We start from the raw sequence: 19,001 nt of genomic DNA on the forward strand, positions 1-19,001 counted from the left end.
GATAGATTTCTAATTACCAGTGATATACAATGATATGGAGATTGAGGTGGGTAAAAGGTATTGATGAGTTCAATCAGCCATGATCATATTGAATGGTGTGGTCGGCTTAACGGGCTGAATGGTCTGCTCCTAATCTGACATTCCAAACAAAACACCTCTCAGCCAGTCCAGGCAGAAGTTTCATAGAATCCCCACAGAATCATTTTAGCACCCATGGTCTACAGTATCACACATTGTATGGCAACAGTGTTCATTCTCTGCATAATCCATCTGGGAGTAGTCAACTATGCTGTCAGCAGATAGCCATCATTTGGTTTGCCCTGGCAGCTTAATTGCAACTGATAGTGAACTTCCACAGAAGGAAGGCATATCTGTTGCCAGAATGGATGCTGACCTGAATGATTTACTGCCTATTATCAGGCAACAGGCTATTGTTGGGAGATTGAAATCCATTCCATCTCTGATGAGAAGTGGGCTTTACTTGCAATCACCAGAAAATGGTATGCTCACACTTGATGGCATCATGCACTGTGGGGATGCCTGACACCAGAGTAAGTCCACATGCACGTTCCATCTGCTTTGCTGTCAAGGGAGAATTAAATATTGTTTGGTCTCACTGAATAGAGAGCCACACTGCTCTCCCTTTAGCAGTGGATGTTATAAATATCTTCAATTCCAGACTGCAAAGAGGCAGACATATAAAAGGTTCATCATCAAAATCACCTTCACCTCCACTGGCAAAGCAGTGGTTCTCTAGCGCTGAGTTGGTTCATAGATTTCAGTGAAATCACACTGACCAAAGAGCAGACATTTCACATATTTGAAGGCCTGTTGAAGGCTGGCTGGAAGAAATGTTCCTGAAAAGCCTTCATATGGCCACCTGTTGAATATCCATCTAACTTCCACCCTCTTTCAACAATTCGTCCTGCTGTGTGGTCTTCAATAATTCTTCAATTCATGCAGTACTCTAAGGGGAATGCCTACTAATGTGACCATGGGTTTGTGTAGAAGCCTTTTTCATTCTTTTGAGATGTGCAAATCCTCATGCTTGTGATATTTGGTGACTACTAATAAATGTAAGTACAAACTATTAAGAGAGACAAAACAAAGAATTTGATAATCGGCAAGTTTGAGGTTAATTCTGAAGTGCCAGAGAAGGGGGCAATCAGTTTTGGCTCATCACTTGATTTGTACAGAAGATATGCATGTAGTTAGAATTAAGACTAAAATGAGGCGAGATGTTAGTGATTTTGAAGAGCAACTAAGTGATACATATGTTAACTCAATTCTGCACCATTGGAAAAGTACTCTTAAAAATCATTTTTGCTCTTTTGACAACATGGTCATTAAAATGTGGATCAATCACCATAGGAGATACTTTTCTGTGCATATTGCTTTTCAGAGAGAAGCGTTTTTGGCCTAAAGAGGCAGTGGAAGAACTTTAAATATTGAACAATGACATTTCCAGGATGTCGTATTCCAGTGAGATCAGTTTTGCTAAGACTATGTTATGTTCAACCAAAAGTCTGGAACACAAAAAGCTGGTGTTGACTAGGGCATTCAGCTTGTCAAGCCTGCTTGGATACTCAAAATCAACAAAACGGTTCTCATTATTGTCTCAACTTCAACTTCCTGTCAGCTCCCAAAAAATCCTCGATTCCTTGCCAAAAACAAAAAAAGTTATCCAAGGTTTTACTTACCATAGAACCACAAACTTGTTTTTATGAAGCACTTTTTAAGAGAACTACATGTCCAACACATTTGACAGCCAATTAAGTATTCTGAAGTGCAGTCACTGTTGCAATGTCAGAAATGTGGCAGCAAATCAATGCACACAAAACTTCCACAAACAGCTATGCAAGAATGGCCAGATAATGTAGTTTTACGAATGTTGATAAACGTCATAAAAAGTGTCAAAGGAAAACCGACAGGCATCTTCACAAATTCCTATGAGAATAGTACTGCCAAATTTGAGAAGTATGCTATTACTAAGATCAGGGTAGAATTTAAAAATCAGGCTTGTTGAGCTTTTACATATATTGGTTTAGATGTTAAGCAGAGTGTATCCAGAACAATATGCAATCATCAATCCTATTTAGAAAGTGATACTCTCATCCTGGTTAATCATACTGGCATATTACAAAGATGATGTCACATCTAAAGGTAATAGAATGTGTGTGAAATTTAATTGGTCCTGTGAATTACTTAACACTCAAACCAACTACTAGTTTTGATGTATTGAAGTTACGCTAAAATAAATAAAGTAGAAAATAAAAGGAAAAATAAAAGTTTAAAAATTAAACCCGGAGAAAATGTGTACTCATGTTCCCATCTTTGGCTGGTCCAAGGAAATTGAAATTAGACATTTTTATTGATACTAATTTTGTTGAGGAGTTCTCTAGGACAGCTGTGTTCATAATATTTCTCATGGGTGAAAATTAGAAAGCTGTCGTATAGCTTGACAAGCAAAGAAAATATGAAGAATGCATTAAAAAGTACTTTAGCTGCTGAAATACCAACTCTTATGGAACCATCTGTTAAATATTTTAAGTGAAATAATGTACAAAGACATTCTGAAGATAGTATATACACTGAGTCATAGATGTACAGCACAGAAACAGACCCATGCAGTCCAGATATCCCAACCCAATCTAGTCCCCCCTGCCAGCACCCAGCCCATATCCCTCCAAACTCTTCCTATTCAGATACCCATCCAAATGCCTCTTAAATGTTGCAATTGTACTAGCCTCCACCACTTCCTCTGGCATCTCATTCCATACACGTACCACCCTCTGTGTGAAAAAGTTGCCCCTTAGGTCTCTTATATTTTTCCCCTTTCAACCTAAACCTATGCCCTCTAGTCTGGACTCCCCCAACCCAGGGAAAAGACTGTCTATTTATCCTATCCATGCCCAACATTATTTCACAAACCGCGACAAGGTCACCCCTCAGCCTCTGACGCTCTAAGGAAAACAGCCCCAGCCTGTTCAACGTCGCCCCATAGCTCAAATCCTCCAACCCTGGCAACGTCCTTATAAGTCTTTTCTGAACCCTTCCAAGTTTCACAACATCTTTCTGATAGAAAGGAGATCAGAATTGCATACAATATTCCAATAGTGGCCTAACCAATATCCTGGACAGCCTCAGCATGGCCTCCCAACTCCTGTATTCCATACTCTGACCAATAAGCGAAGGCATACCAAACACCCTCACTATCCTATCTACCTGCAACTCCACTTTCAAGGAGCTATGAACCTGCACTCCAAGGTCTCTTTGTCCAGCCACACCCTCTAGGAGTGTGTAAGTCCTGTTAAGATTTGCTTTCTCAAAATGCAGCACCTCGTATTTATCTGAATTAAACTCCACCCGCCTCTTCTCAGCTCTTTAACCCATCTGATCAAGATCCCATTGTAATCTTCTTCACTATCCACTACACCTCCAATTTTGGTGTCATCTGCAAACTTACTAACTATGCTGCTTATGCTCACATCCAAATCATTTATATAAATGACAATAAGTAGTGGACCTAGCACTGATCCTTGTGGCACTCTGCTGGTCACAGGTCTCCAGTCTGAAAAAAACCCTCCACCACCACCCTCTGTCTTCTACCTTTGAGCCAGTTCTGTATCCAAATGGCTAGTTCTCCCTGTATTCCGTGAGATCTAACCTTGTTCACCAGTCTCCCATGGGGAACCTTGTTGAACGTGTTACTGAAGCCCACATAGATCACATCTACTACAGTGCCCTCATCAATCGTTTGTTACTTTGTCAAAAAATTCAATTAAGTTTGTGAGACATCACTTTCTATGCACAAAGCCATGTTGGCTATCCTTAACAGCCCTTGCCTTTCCAAATACATGTACCTCAGCAGTCCCTCCAACAACCTACCCACCACCATCAGGCTCATTGGTCTATAGCTCCCTGGCTTGTCCTTACCACCTTTCTTAAACCGTGAATATTATGTGGATAACCATTCATTGTGGAATAATGCACTATCTTAGATATGATGACAGTGAGGAAAGGTAATGATTGACCTTGCTGGTTTGAAAAACATGTTGGAGAGAAAATAAAATCTCTAGACTTTATTGCACACAAAAACTATTAATTGTTATGCCAACCTAGAAATAATTACAAGTCCTTACCATCCAATGTGCAAAGAGCAAATAAGCCAGCCTTGGATGAATCATCACTGGAGCCTGTAGGGGAAAAAAATAATTGAATATTTACTTACAATAGCAAAACACTCAGTTGTTTCTAGCTAGCACAAAGTCTGGTAAAAGGAATGAAACTGAATGGCTCAAATGGCATTGACCAAGTCACCAGAAACAGCAAAGGCACATACATTTCTATTGACCTTTCAAAGTCCTTCTTGCTAATATCGGAGAACACATGTCAAAATTGGGAAAGTTCTCCCACAAGTCAAAAAGTATGGCACTAGAAAAACGCAGCCAATCAGGCAGCAGCCGAGGAGCAGGAGAGTCAACAACATAAGCTGTTCATCAGGAAAATGGGGTGAGTGGAGAGCTGAGAGGCAAATTGAGTGGAGGCTGGGACTTTTGGGGGGAAGAGGGGGAGAAAGGTAGCTTTGAATGCGATAGGTAGATGAAGGTTGGGGAGGGTATTGGTGATAGGTCAGAGCGGAGGGTGAAGTAGATTAGTGGGGAGAAAGATGAACAGGTATGACAGTTCAACTTGGCACCGCGATCTTGGAGGGTTGGATCTAGGATAATTGGGGGAGGGGGGGGGGAAAAAGAGAGAAGACTGAGGAAACTGGTGAAATCGACATTGATTCCATGTGTTTGGAGGGTCTCAAGGCGGAAGATGAGGTGTTCTTCCTCCAGTCGTCGGGGTGGCTAGGATTTGGTGGTGGAGGCAGCCCAGGACTAGCATGTCCTTGGCGGAGTGGGAGGTGGAGTTCAACCACACGGAATCAATGTCAATTTTGCCAGTTTCCTCCTCATCTCCCCTTCCCAAGTTACCCCTGATCCAACCTTCCAAATTGGCACCACCCTCTTGAACTGTCATAACCTGTACATCTTCCTTTGCATCTATCTGTTCCAACCTACCAGCATCACCCCCCCACGTTCATCTACCTATCTCATTCCCAGCTACCTTCCCGTCCCCAGCTCCATCCCCCTCCTGGCCCCTGAAGAAATTTTCCCCTGCTGTTCAAGTTAATGAACGATAAACCTAGCAGGCACTGTTCGAGATATGTAACATACCCCTCCTGGAGTTTTGCCAATTTACACCACCCATTCACAGATATCAATAATCTTAACCCATCTTCTTACTTTGTTGGCTTTATATTTCTGTAAAACTATTATGCGTATAACAAGTCAGCAGTTCCCCGTTTAAAAGTTTCAATCCCACAATCTTCTTAATATATTTTGCACTTTATCTGCTTTTCTGAACACCATGCTCAATATGACAAAATAAACTTAAGGAGCAGTGTTGTTCAAAGTGTCATTTTTCAAAATAGACTATATATTGCAGTGTTCAGGTTTATGTTCAAAATTAAGGTAAGTGGTTCAACAGCACAAAAAGAAGAGCAGAGATTTCTTCCCAAGTACAAATTTTCACCCTGCACAAATAAAATAGATTAACTAGCCCTTCTTCACTCGCTGACAGTGGACATTGTTAAATGCAAAACTGGTTGGGTTCTTTACCTACAAAGAGGATTACATTTGCAAAATAATTTACTAAATCGCATTACTATATAGTGATGGGACAGTCTGATGATTTTGGTTACAATCAAGACAAAGCAGCCTTCATGTAAAAGTGGTTCAAAATAACTATCACAAAATGCATAAAACGTCTTCAGTAATTTAGAATGCTGCTCTAACCTATTGGATTCCAATAAGTCACTCTCCAGACACATTCAATAAGGTTGTATAGATGTGATTGTTTCAGGAACTTTGCATAAATTTCAGAGATCATGCTTCAAGTCATGGCACATTTTTGGAAATCTTAAGGTCAAATAGCTGCTATAATATTCATCATCACATAACCGCTGGAGTACACCAGTTAGAGCACACCAAAGACATCTTTGTCAAAAAAAGTCTTGTCACTTTATCTTGTCACAAGGTTTTAGTATCCTTTTATAATCACATGCCTGAACTCACTGTAAACATGAAGTCAATTAATATAAAATGTGCTAATTTCAAATTAAAGTATACTATATATTACAGATGCTATCCAGACACTAGATGGCCATTTGCCTGTCCAAATGAGCATAGAAACATAGAACAATACAGCACAGAACAGGCCCTTCGGCCCACGATGTTGTGCCGAACATTTGTCCTAGCTTAAGCATCTATCCATGTACCTATCCAATTGCCGCTTAAAGGTCACCAATGATTCTGACTCTGCCACTCCCACAGGCAGCGCATTCCATGCCCCCGCCACTCTCTGGGTAAAGAACCTACCCATGACATCCCCCCCTATACCTTCCACCCTTCACCTTAAATTTATGTCCCCTTGTTGTTCCTGGGGAAAAAGTCTCTGACTATCTACTCTATCTACTCCCCTGATCATCTTATAAACCTCTATCAAGTCACCCCTCATCCTTTGCCGTTCCAATGAGAAAAGACCTAGCACTCTCAACCTATCCTCGAATGACCTATTCTCCATTCCAGACAACATCCTGGTAAATCTCCTCTGCACCCTTTCCAAAGCTTCCACATCTTTCCTAAAATGAGGCGACCAGAACTGCACACAGTACTCCAAATGTGGCCTAACCAAGGCCTTACAGCTGCAACATCACCTCACGACTCTTGAATTCAAACCCTCTGCTAATGAACGCTAATACACCATAGGCCGCCTTACAAGCTCTATCCACCTGAGTGGCAACTTTCAAAGATCTATGAACATAGACCCCAAGATCCCTCTGCTCCTCCACCTTACTAAAAACCCTACCGTTAACACTGTATTCCGCATTATTATTTGTCCTTCCAAAATGGGCAACCTCACTTGACAGGGTTGAACTCCATCTGCCACTCCTCAGCCCAGCTCTGCATCATATCTAAGTCCCTATGCAGCCGACAACAGTCCTCCTCACTATCCACAACTCCACCAATCTTCGTATCATCTGCAAATTTACTGACCCACCCTTCGACTCCCTCTTCCAAGTCATTAATAAAAATTACAAACAGCAGAGGACCCAGAACTGATCCCTGCAGAACTCCACTTGTAACTGGGCTCCAGGCTGAATATTTACCATCTACCACCACTCTGACTGACTTCGACCGGTTAGCCAGTTCTCTATCTAACTGGCAAAACTATCCCATGCCTCCTGACTTTCCGCATAAGCCTACCATGGGGAACCTTATCAAATGCCTTACTAAAATCCATGTACACTACATCCACCGCTCTACCCTCATCCACATGCTTGGTCACCTCCTCAAAGAATTCAATAAGACTTGTAAGGCAAGACCTACCCCTCTCAAATCCGTGCTGGCTGTCCCTAATCAAGCAGTGTCTTTCCAGATACTCATAAATCCTATCCCTCAGTACCCTTTCCATTACTTTGCCTACCACCGAAGTAAGACTAACTGGCCTGTAATTCCCGGAGTTATCCCTATTCCCTTTTTTGAACAGGGGCACAACATTCGCCACTCTCCAGTATCCCTGGCACCAACCCCGTTGACAGTGAAGACGAAAAGGTCATTGCCAACGGCTTTGCAATATCCTCTCTTGCTTCCCACATAATCCTAGGATATATCCCGTCAGGCCCGGGGGACTTGTCTATCCTCAAGTTGTTCAAAATGTCCAACACATCTTCCTTCCTAACAGGTATCTCCTCTAGCTTACCAGTCCATTTCATACTCTCCTCTTCAACAATACAGTCCCTCTCATTTGTAAATACGGAAGAAAAGTACTCATCCAAGACTTCTCCTATCTCTTCCAACTCAATACACAGTCTCCCACTACTGTCCTTGATCGGACCTACCCTCGTTCTCGTCATTCTCATGTTTCTCACATACGCATAAAAGGCCTTGGGGTTATCCTTGATCCTACCCGCCAAAGAATTTTCATGCCCTCTCCTAGCTCTCCTAATCACTTCCTTCAGCTCCCTCCTGGCCATCCTGTATCCCTCCAACACGCTGTCTGAACCTTGTTTCCTCAACCTTATGTAAGCCTCCTTCTTCCTCCTTACAAGACATTCTACCCCCCTCGTCAACCAAGGTTCCCTCACACAACCATCTCTTTCCTGCCTGATAGGTACGTACATATCAAGGACACGTCGTATCTGTTCCTTGAAAAAGTTCCACATTTCAGCGACATCCTTCCCTGACAGCCTATGCTCCCAATTTATGCTCCTCAGATCCTGTCTTGCAGCATCATATTTACCCTTCCCCCAATTGTAAAACCTACCCTGTTGCACGCACCTATCTCTCTCCATAACCAGGTGAAAGTCACAGAATTGTGGTCACCATCAAAATGCTCACCCACTAACAAGCCCATCACTTGTCCCGGTTCGTAACCAAGTACCAAAACCAATATGGCCTCCCCTCTGGTCGGACAATCTACATACTGAGTTAGAAAAGCTTCCTGGACACACTGCACAAACACCGCCCCGTCCAATCTACTTGATCTAAAGAGCTTCCAATCAATATTTGGGAAGTTGAAATCGCCCATGACTACTACCCTGTGGCTTCTGCACCTTTCCAAAATCTGTTGCCCAATCTGTTTCTCCACATCTCTGCTATTTGGGGGCCTATAGTAAACACCCAACAAGGTGACTGCTCCTTCCCTATTTCTGACTTCAGCCCATACTACCTCCAAAGGCAGATCCCCCTCAAACTTCCTTTCTGCAGCCGTTATACCATTTCTAATTAGCAATGCCACACCCCCCCCTCCTTTTTTACTCCCACCCCCCCCCCCCCCCCACCCCCACCGAATCTTACTGAAACATCAGTAACCAGGAACCTCCAACAACCATTCCTGTCCCTCTTCTATCCACGTTTCCGCGATGGCCACAACATCGTAGTCCCAAGTACCGATCCACGCCTTAAGTTCACCCACCTTATTTCTGATACTCTGTGTTGAAGTATTCACACTTGAACCCATCTGTGTCTGCAAGTATTCCTTGTCAGTGCCACCTTCTCCACAGTCTCCCTACATTCTTGGGCATCCTGAAAAACAGCTAACCTACTTGCTGGACTACAAGTCAGGATCCCATTCCCCTGCCAAATTAGTTTAAACCCCACCCCCGAAGAGTGCTAGCAAACCTACCTCCCAGGATATTGGTGCCCTTCTGGTTCAGGTGCAACCTGTCCTGCTTGTACAGGTCCCACCTTCCCCAGAATGCAGTCCAGTTGTCCAAATACCTGAAGCCCTCCCTCCTACACCATCCTTGCAGCCACATGTGCAATTGCACTCTATCCCTATTCCTTGCCTCACTGTCACGTGGCACCGGCAACAACCCAGAGATGACGACTCTGTCCGTCCTAACGTTTAGCTTCCAGCCTAACTCCCTGAGCTTCTGAATGACCTCCCCACCCCTCTTCCTACCTATGTCGCTGGTGCCAATGTGCACCACAACTTCTGGCTGCACACCCTCCCCCTTAAGGATTCTGCAGAGGCAACAAACCCGGGAGGCAGCAAACCATCCGAGAGTCTCGCCCATGTCCACAGAACCGCCAGTCTGTCCCTCTAACTACAGAGTCTTCTATAACTCGCGCTCTCCTCCTCTCCCCCTTTCCCTTCTGGGCCTCAGAGCCGGACCTCGTGCCAGAGACCCGGTCACTGCAGCTTATCCCTGCTAGGCCGTCCCCCAACAGTATCCAAAGCGGTATACTTATTGCTGAGGGGAACGACCACAGAAGATCCCTGCACTGCCTGCTTCCTCCCCTTCCCACCTCTAACTGTTACCCAGCTACCTCTGTTCTCCGGCGTACCTATGTCCCTGTAGCTTCTATCACCCTCTCGAATAATCCTCAGTTCATCCAACTCCAACTCCAGGTCCAGTTCACTAACGCGGTCTGTGAGGAGCTGGAGCTGGCTGCATTTCCTGCAGGTGAAGTCAGCAGGAGCATCGGTGGTCACCCCTACCTCAAACATCCTCCAGGAGGAACATTCCACTGCCTGCGCTGCCATAACTCTACACTTAGTCTCCAAAACAAGAACACTAAGTAGCTTACCTGTTCAGCCGACTGAGTCTTTTTTTTTAGGTTAGAGGAGGAGGGAGGGTTGGAGAGACTACACGTGTAGTGTCTCGGGTTCCTTCTCCACTCAAACTTCTTACCTTCCCAGAAGCCTCTGTTGATGACTTCCAGGTTCCTGCTCCTAGTTGAAAAAACACACTGCGAAAAGAAAAGCGTTAATTTAAACTGGTCTCCGCTTACCTTTCGGCTCCCCTCTCTGTGCGCCCGCTGTAGCATAAGTAGTAATGATCATTCATTACTACTTATGATTTATGAAGAACTTAAGAAATAGAAACCACAGTCAGACATTTAACCTTCCCACCTACTCTGCCATTAAAGTTTACTGTGGTTGGCACACTACATAACTTTGGAACAGATGAACTAGGCAATTAAGAGGGCATCTGTGCTAATAGCTGTACGATAACTGCTCAAATTAGAAGTTAAGGCAACTTAGAATCTCTTCATTACAATTTTAGCTCAATTATTGATGAAGACATTCAAGGATAGATGCACATACCTCTACTGATGCTACCAATTAAGTGAGTGGAAACATTTTTGTTGTGAATTCTGCCCGAAGTTTGGCGAAGGACAACATCCCGGATAAGACCCTCACTATAGAGAAGGAAAGAAAGAAAATGTGGGATCTGAAAAGAGAATTAATAATATAAACAAGGTTTTGAAAAAAGCAATTTTACCATAAGGAGGAAATCAGCTCTGTGTACTTATTAAAACAATATTTGCCAAATTTAATATTTTAATTTTCCAATTCTCAACAGCATCTACTCATACTTCAATCAGGCACCAGTCTTGTTTGAGATAAACAAAATTTGAACGGTCACAAAGTTAAAGATATGCCTTACAGCTAATTAATTAAGTAGCTGAGCCACACAGTCAAAAGAAAGTTAAAATTCAATCCCCAAACTGCTCTGAATAATGGAATCCAAGAGATGAAATACGAACACTAGCCTCTGTACTACTCGGTCAAGGAAGAGAAATCAATTAAGTTCCTATTTCTGATTACTATTGAACCTTGTTTTACAAAGCACACACATTAGGTGGAAAATGTTTATAGACATAGTTGCAGTATGTCCGATTGTCTGGTAAATTCCTAAAACTCATTACTCTATACTTATATTAAGACAATCACCAGGCCCGAAAAGCCTTTGATGTTTTTGTTGAAACAAAATGTCTACCTATGTCTTACAAATAATCAATGATCCACCTTTCACTACCTTCTGAAGCAAACTTCAGATAACTCTGAGGGGGAAAAAAAGAAACCCCTCAACTCTGTCCAAAAAGAATGGCTCCTAATTTCAAAAGTGTCCTCTAGTTCTGTACTTCCCTACAAAAGGAAACATCCCATGTTTACCTTGTGAAAATCATTCAGCCTTCACACTTCTAAACTTCAGTGAAAACCAGCCCAAGCCTGCCCAACCATATCTCATAAGACAACACATTCACTCCAAGTATTAATCTAGTGAACTTTCTCTGCATTGCATTTACATCCTTCCTTAAATATGGACACCAAAACTACACAGTATTTAAGACGTAGCCTCATATAAAGAAACATAACTTGCTTGCGTTTATGTTCAGTTCCTCCTATAATAAAGAGCAGCACTCTAACAGCCTTCTTAATCACTAGCTGTACCTGCAAACATTTTGTGAACCTGACGTCTCTGCACCTTCCAAAGAACAACTGATATAGTTATTCCTCCGAGCTAAATAAGCCCTCTCACACTGTGCTTTATTGAATTTCAGTTGCAGTATTCTCCTCCTCAGGTAAGCCAGTTATGTCTTTCTGTATTTTGGAAAAGCTCCACTGATTATTAACTATTTCCCCTGTGGAAAACTTCTCTTAACCCCTACAGTACTCCTCTTAACCCCGACAGTACTCCTCTTATTTTATCTTTCAGATCATTCAGCATCTGCCCCACTCCCCACTTCAGGTCCAGAAATTTACCATGATACTCTTTCTGGTTATCAAAGGCCTTCTGTAAATACACACATACCAAACTCATTGAACATGAGATCCAAGTCTGTGTTTGTTGAGTGTTCTGGTTGGAATACCATGCTTCTAGGAATTCTTGCGCGTGTCTCTGTTTGGCTTGCCCTAGGATGGATATGTTGTCCCAGTTGAAGTGGTGTCCTTTCTCATCTGTATGTAAAGATATTAGAGAGAGTGGGCCACCTCTTTTTGTGGCTAGTTGATGTTCATGTATCCCAGTGGTTAGTTTGCTACATGTTTGTCACAGTTCTTGGCAGGTATTTTATAAATGACATCAGTTTTGCTTGTTGTCTGTATCGGGTCTTTCAAGTTCATTAGCTGCTGTTTTAAAACAGTAACGAATGAACTTGAAAGACCCTATACAGACAACAAGCAAAACTAATGTCATTTACAAAATATCTTGCAAGAACTGTAACAAATATTACATTGGACAAACAGACAGAAAACTAGCCACCAGGATACATGAACATCAACTAGCCACAAAAAGACTTGACTCACTCTCACTAATATCTTTACATACAGATGAGGAAGGACACCACTTTGACTGGTCAACACATCCATCCTAGGACAAGCCAAACGGAGACATCCACGAGAATTCCTAGAAGTATGGCATTCCAATTGGAACTCTATCAACAAACACATTGACTTGGATCCCATTTACCACCCCCTGAGAAAAAGAACAGGAAATGGCATCACCATAGGAAATGACATTACCAACCCAAGGAAACCTAAACACATAAATAAAAAGTGGGACATACCATCTGCGTTTCACTGGAGGCTCACTGATGATGTTACCCAATATGGTGAAGAAACATCTGAAAACAAACCTTCCAGCTCAGTGAGCAAATTTACATCCAGGCAGAGATTAATCAAGAATAATCAACATGGACTTGTTAAGGGGAGGTCATATTTGATCACCTAGAGTGAATTATTTGAAGACGGGATCAGGCACGAGGACAATCCTCATGATTTAGTCCACATGGACTTTAGCAAGGCTTTTGCTAAGGTCCTGCAAAGGTAACAGGCCACGGGATCTAAGGAAATTTGGCAAATTGGATCCACATTGTCTAGTTCCTGCTTCTCAGCCAATGATGTTTGAAGGATATTTTTCCCAACTCAGAATTTGTTCTGTGGGGTCACACAGGAGTCAATGTTGGGGCCCGTGACCATTATGGTTATAGGTTGGTATATGGTATATGATTTAGACTTGAATGTAGGAGAGTTAACAGTTCACAGATGACACAAAAATTGCTACCCGTAAATAATAAGGAGGATAACCTTAGCCACAAGAGTATATAGATGGGATGATCAGTGGCAAATGGAATTCACTCTAGGTAAATGTGAGGTAATGCACTTGGGTAGGATAAACAAGGCAAGGGAATACATGATGCATAACGGGACACTGGAAAGCACAGAGGATCAAAGGGACCTTGGTGTGCATGTCCACCAGACCATTACTGGGACAGATGGCTGATGATTAAGGTGGCATATGGGATATTTGCCTTCATAGTAGAGTTATATAGCTTAAAAGCAGGGAGGTTATGCTGGATAAAACATTGCTTAAGCCTCAGATTCCGTATGGTGTGCAGTCCTTGAATCTACATTATAGGAGGGGATCTGCATCTAGGCAAATTTACATTTACATCTAAGTAAATGGTGGCCTGAGGCAAGCCTTGCAAAATGTTCTCCATCATCTACTACAAAATTGAACAGGCTGACGATATTAGTACAGGCTCTTATGGGTATTAATTGTAGTATACTTCTGAGAATCCTTGTCTAAATGCAATTGCAAGTAAGTGTGGCTCATGTCAAGCATCATATCGGACAAACCTCTTGCTAGCTTTGCATACAAATTCTCCGAAGGTTTTGGTATTTATCCAACTGCGAGAAACAATTTACTGTTTGCTCAAATTCCCCACAAAGGCAAACTGATCCTGCAGGCTTCAAAATTAGTACATTCGGTGTTGCCCATTCTGTGTTATGGACTGGTTTGATGATTCCTTCACTTTCCAGTCTAACTTCTGCTTCTACTTTTGTCCATAAGGCAAATGGCACTGGACAAGCTTAGCAGAATCAAGGAATTGCTTCCTGGTAAATGTGCAAAGTTGTTTTGGCTCCTCTGATTATCCATAGACCTTCCTGCAAAGTTTCCAGGTATTTAATTAGAAAACAACTGCCTGAGTGAAGTCCTAACTGAACAATGTTGAATCAAGTTAGGTGAATCTCTCACAACCAATTTCACCCTAACAAGCTTCAGCGTGAGCCTTCTACTATTAGCACTGTAACCAAACCAACTGCTTTTCATAAGAGACCAAAACAGAGGTTGTATTCTTAATCTGCAAAGATTCCCTGGTATAGGTTCTCAGGCTGGCTGAAGTCTTGTACAAATTTAAGGGCTGGAGTCCAGAACGAATTTTATTTTAAAAAAAACTTATTCTGCGATCACTGATAGAGTCAGGATTAGTGGTGCTGGAAGAGCACAGCACTTCAGGCAGCATCCAAGTAGCTTCGAAATCGACATTTCGGGCAAAAGCCCTTCATCAGGAATAAAGGCAGTGAGCCTGAAGCGTGGAGAGATAAGCTAGAGGAGGTTGGGGTTGGGGAGAAAGTAGCATAGAGTACAATGGGTGAGTGGGGGAGGGGATGAAGGTGATAGGTCAAGGAGGAGAGGGTGGAGTGGATAGGTGGAAAAGAAGATAGGCAGGTAGGAGAAGTTCAGACAAGTTATGGGGACAGTTTACTTTCGCCCCACCTCCACCCTCCTCTAGCTTATCTCTCCACACTTCAGGCTCACTGCCTTTATTCATGAGGAAGGGCTTTTGCCCGAAACGTCGATTTCGAAGCTACTTGGATGCTGCCTGAACTGCTGTGCTCTTCCAGCACCACTAATCCAGAATCTGATTTCCAGCATCTGCAGTCATTGTTTTTACCTCACTGATACAGTCACACTGGTATCAACCTCCATTTGAAGGGGTTGGCCATTTCAGCAGATGTTCATCTTCATTGATTCTGATTTGGATGTTGCTAAGCAATTTAACTACTCCACACCAGTTGCAGGTGGAGTTTCCAGGATACAAACTCTCCTAGTCACCGGTCTACAAATGGAGTAAGGCAAGAGTAGTAGGACTTTATTGCTGTCCCAAATTCGCATATCAACAACAATTACAATGTCTTACTGGGCGTTAAAGAAAATTGTAACTATTTGGCCAAGACGTGGCTTGGTTTTGGGTTTTGCTGTGGGTCAGCCTGGAGTTATTCTTAGCAGGATATTTCTGAGAGATTATGTAGGTGCTGGTATTCCCCAAACTCAGGCAGATTGGCAAACAGACCCACTTCCATTGGAATACCTTGCAACTCAAGTACTCCACTTGCAGCAATTTTCCAATGATAAAGCCAATTGTAGCACCTGTTTTAAGTCCAGTTGAGCTTCAGCCAGTAGGCATTTTTGCATAGTTACATCATTAATCCTGCATACTAGATGGTCTCTCAGCATCTCATGAAAGGTTAAACGAAATTTACAAGCTTCTGCCAGTCACCTTAACCTAACCAAAACCCCCTAGTTCTCAAATTGCCAAGTGTTAGTATCTCAGATTTAAGTGGGACTTGGGATCATAATATTCTTTAACTATGTCAATCAAGTCCTAAAAGGCTTTAGTATCTGGTACCTCAGGAAAAGTAAGGGTCCTAATGATGGAAAAAGCTACAGCTTCACAGGCTGTCAGGAGATTTTTTTTGTCTGTCACAAAAGTGGTTTGCCTGGAAAAATAATGCCTTTTTCCCCCACATACTGGGCCTTGTCTTCGACAGCAGGGTCAAATGAGTCAAGCTTTCCAAACAAAGGCATGGGGCAAGAAAATGCCTACTCCCAACTTCAAAACAATTGTTGCAGTCACGTTTCTTCAGGATCATGCTTTATTCTCATTTACTGAAATAACTCTTCAGAGGCTGGCATCCCATCTCCAATCATCCTTTATTCACAAATACATAGTCTTTGACAAAGCACTACCCTTTACTAAGGCAGGCATTCAGTCCCAACATCCTGACATTCAACCTTTTATGTCAACCAAGTCTCCTGATTGGACCAGATAAACAGCCCCAATCAGGGAACACATTCCAGCTGGATGACCTTGTGACAATGACTACAGGGAGATTTACTGTGATTTGATTTGTATCCTGGGCTGGAGAATTTCGGTTATGTAGAAAGGTTGGACAGAATGGGATTAGTTTCCTTAGAGCAGAAACATAATGGAGATATTTAAAATCATGAGGGGCATTGATAGGGCAGACACAAAGAAACTTTTCCCTTGATGGAGGGATCAAAGACTAGGGACACAGATTAATGTAACGGCAGAAAGATTAGAGGAGATGTAGGAGCACTTTTTTCACCTAGAGTGTAGTGGTAATCTGGAATTCACTGCCTATAAAAGTGTGGTAGAGACAGAAGCCCTCATAACAATAAAGTTGCACTTGTGATGTCAAGGCATGATACAAAGGCTGGAAAATTGGATTAGACTCGTTGGGCTTTTGATAGGCGTGGACATGGGCTGAAAGGTTTTTTCTGTGCTGTGGTGCTTTAAGATTTTATGACTCTAACTTCACTTTTGATGATACAAATTACAAATGTGGTTTACCGTCTTCTGGCATTCTTTATTTTTTTTGCACTGAATATTTAACTTAGACATTGGTGCTATGATTCTCTCATCCCTGGTTTGCTGAATATCTGCAGGTTCAATCCATCTGCAGTTAATTATCTTCACTCTAACCTCTTACTATGCTCCAACTTCCCTCTTACCTATATCCTCGACCTCCAACTCAATTCTAAAATATTTCAGCTGAAACAGGACACAAATGGTTTTTAAAAAAAATGTATATAGCTGAATGAATATGTTCACTGAATACACAGGCATTAACAATTCATCATACTTACTGAGAACTGAGCTGTTTTTCTTTTATACATTTTCTTTCCTCTTGTACCCTCAGCTACAAATTTTTGAGTCTGGCTGAGAATTCTAAACATTCAGTTTCTCTTTCAACATTACCACAGTGACTAAACTTCAAAAGTACTCCATTGATTGTAATGCACTTTAGGATATCTAAAATTATGAAATATGCTATATAAACAAGTCTTTTTTCATGATTGACTACAAGAAGCTCTGTATGACCAGTCCAGCTTCCTCAGTATAGATTCATCTACAAAACGTGCACATGAAGAGAATCACAAATACAAATCTGCTTCTTGATCCTACATACTTCAGTAGTTTAGATTAGATTACTTACAGTGTGGAAACAGGCCCTTCGGCCCAACAAGTCCACACCGTCCCGCCGAAGCGCAACCCACCCATACCCCTACATCTACCCCTTACCTCACACTACGGGCAATTTAGCATGGCCAATTCACCTGACCTGCACATCTTTGGACTGTGGGAGGAAACCGGAGCACCCGGAGGAAACCCACGCAGACACGGGGAGAATGTGCAAACTCCACAAAGTCAGTCGCCTGAGGCAGGAATTGAACCCAGGTCTCTGGTGCTATGAGGCAGCAGTGCTAACCACTGTGCCACCGTGCCGCCCCCAAATCATTAATTTATTTTGCAACAAAAACTAATACTAAAATTACTAGACCATTTCAAAACTGTGGGGAACGTCATTCTATGTAACTTGAAATAGATTAAAGTGCAATTTCACAGATTCAACTGACCAAACCATCCCCTATTTCTGCACACCAGTGCAATATACTCAAAGTATCCAGAAAGTTACTCCTTTAATAAATATATTGTGTGTAAATTTAAATGTCTGGTTTTGTCATTTACATCTTTAAAGACACTGCACATCTATTTCTCAATGATAGGCCTTTCTTCTTAATCCCAAATTTATGCTGTAGATGCCAGTAAGGCAGGAGCAGCACTAGCCAAAGTACATTTTAAAACCAACCTTTTTGTCTTTCTCATGGACAGCCACACTCCAACCCAAAAGACCTCATGATAGAAACAGCACTTTGACGACATGCTGTGGCCTCCAAATGTTACTGCAATTTAGCAGTTGCTAATAATATTTAAATAGTGTACAGGATGGAGGAAATTGTGATGTGTAAAGATCAACTTTCATGATTCTCAACCAGATTTCCACTGCCAATTTCCTTTCACTTTTGTCCATACTTTTTAAATCTCCTGCTTTAGCAAAAGCTACTAAAAATGTTAACATACTTTGGAGCACCTCAAAAATTCACAACTTTTGTTCCCTATTGCAACATTACAGTTCTCACTTCCCTAACCCTTTATATGTAAGTAAGCAATTTTCCTACTAATGTATTCAATAGGTCTCAGGCTGTTAGTTTGCTCACTGAGCTGGAAGGTTTGTTCTCAGACATTTCATCACCATGCTAGTTACCATCATCAGTGAGCTTCCATTGAAGCACTGGTGTACTATCCCACTTTCTATTTGAGAGTCTTGGTCTGTAGTGGTGGTGGCATCACTTCTGGTTCTTTTTCTTAGAAGTTGGTAAATGGGATCCAAATTGATGTGTTTGTCAATGGAGTTCCGGTTTGAAAGCTAGGCCTCTAGGAATTCCTGTGCATGTCTTTCTTAGCCTGTCCCAGAATGTGTGTATTGTCCCAGTAGCACTTGTGTCCCTTATTGTCTGTGCGTAGGGATACTAGTGATAGTTGGTCATGTATCCTGGAGGCTAGTTTCCTGCCAGTCTGTCCAACGTAATGTTTGTTGCAGTCCTTGCAGGGTTTTTTTTTTAAAACATAATGTTTGTTCTGCCCGTTAGTACATGGTCCTTTAGATTCATCAAGAGTTGTTTCAATGTGTTGGTTGGTTTCTGGGCTACCATGATGCCAAGGGGCCGG

General features: G+C 42.2%; 1 protein-coding gene across 1 annotated transcript in view; it reads right to left on the reverse strand.

The window, feature by feature from the left end:
• The window catches only part of itfg2 (integrin alpha FG-GAP repeat containing 2), an 89,427-nt gene that overhangs the window by 55,657 nt on the left and 14,769 nt on the right, over positions 1-19,001 (reverse strand). The window contains exons 7-8 of the mRNA XM_072552200.1: positions 10,663-10,757; positions 4,143-4,196 (exon numbers count right to left, since the gene is read on the reverse strand). Coding sequence (XP_072408301.1) covers positions 4,143-4,196; positions 10,663-10,757 — 149 coding nt within the window. The remainder of the gene's footprint in view (positions 1-4,142; positions 4,197-10,662; positions 10,758-19,001) is intronic.

The sequence above is a fragment of the Chiloscyllium punctatum genome, chromosome 32 (assembly GCF_047496795.1).
Source record: "Chiloscyllium punctatum isolate Juve2018m chromosome 32, sChiPun1.3, whole genome shotgun sequence".
Taxonomy (NCBI): domain Eukaryota; kingdom Metazoa; phylum Chordata; class Chondrichthyes; order Orectolobiformes; family Hemiscylliidae; genus Chiloscyllium; species Chiloscyllium punctatum.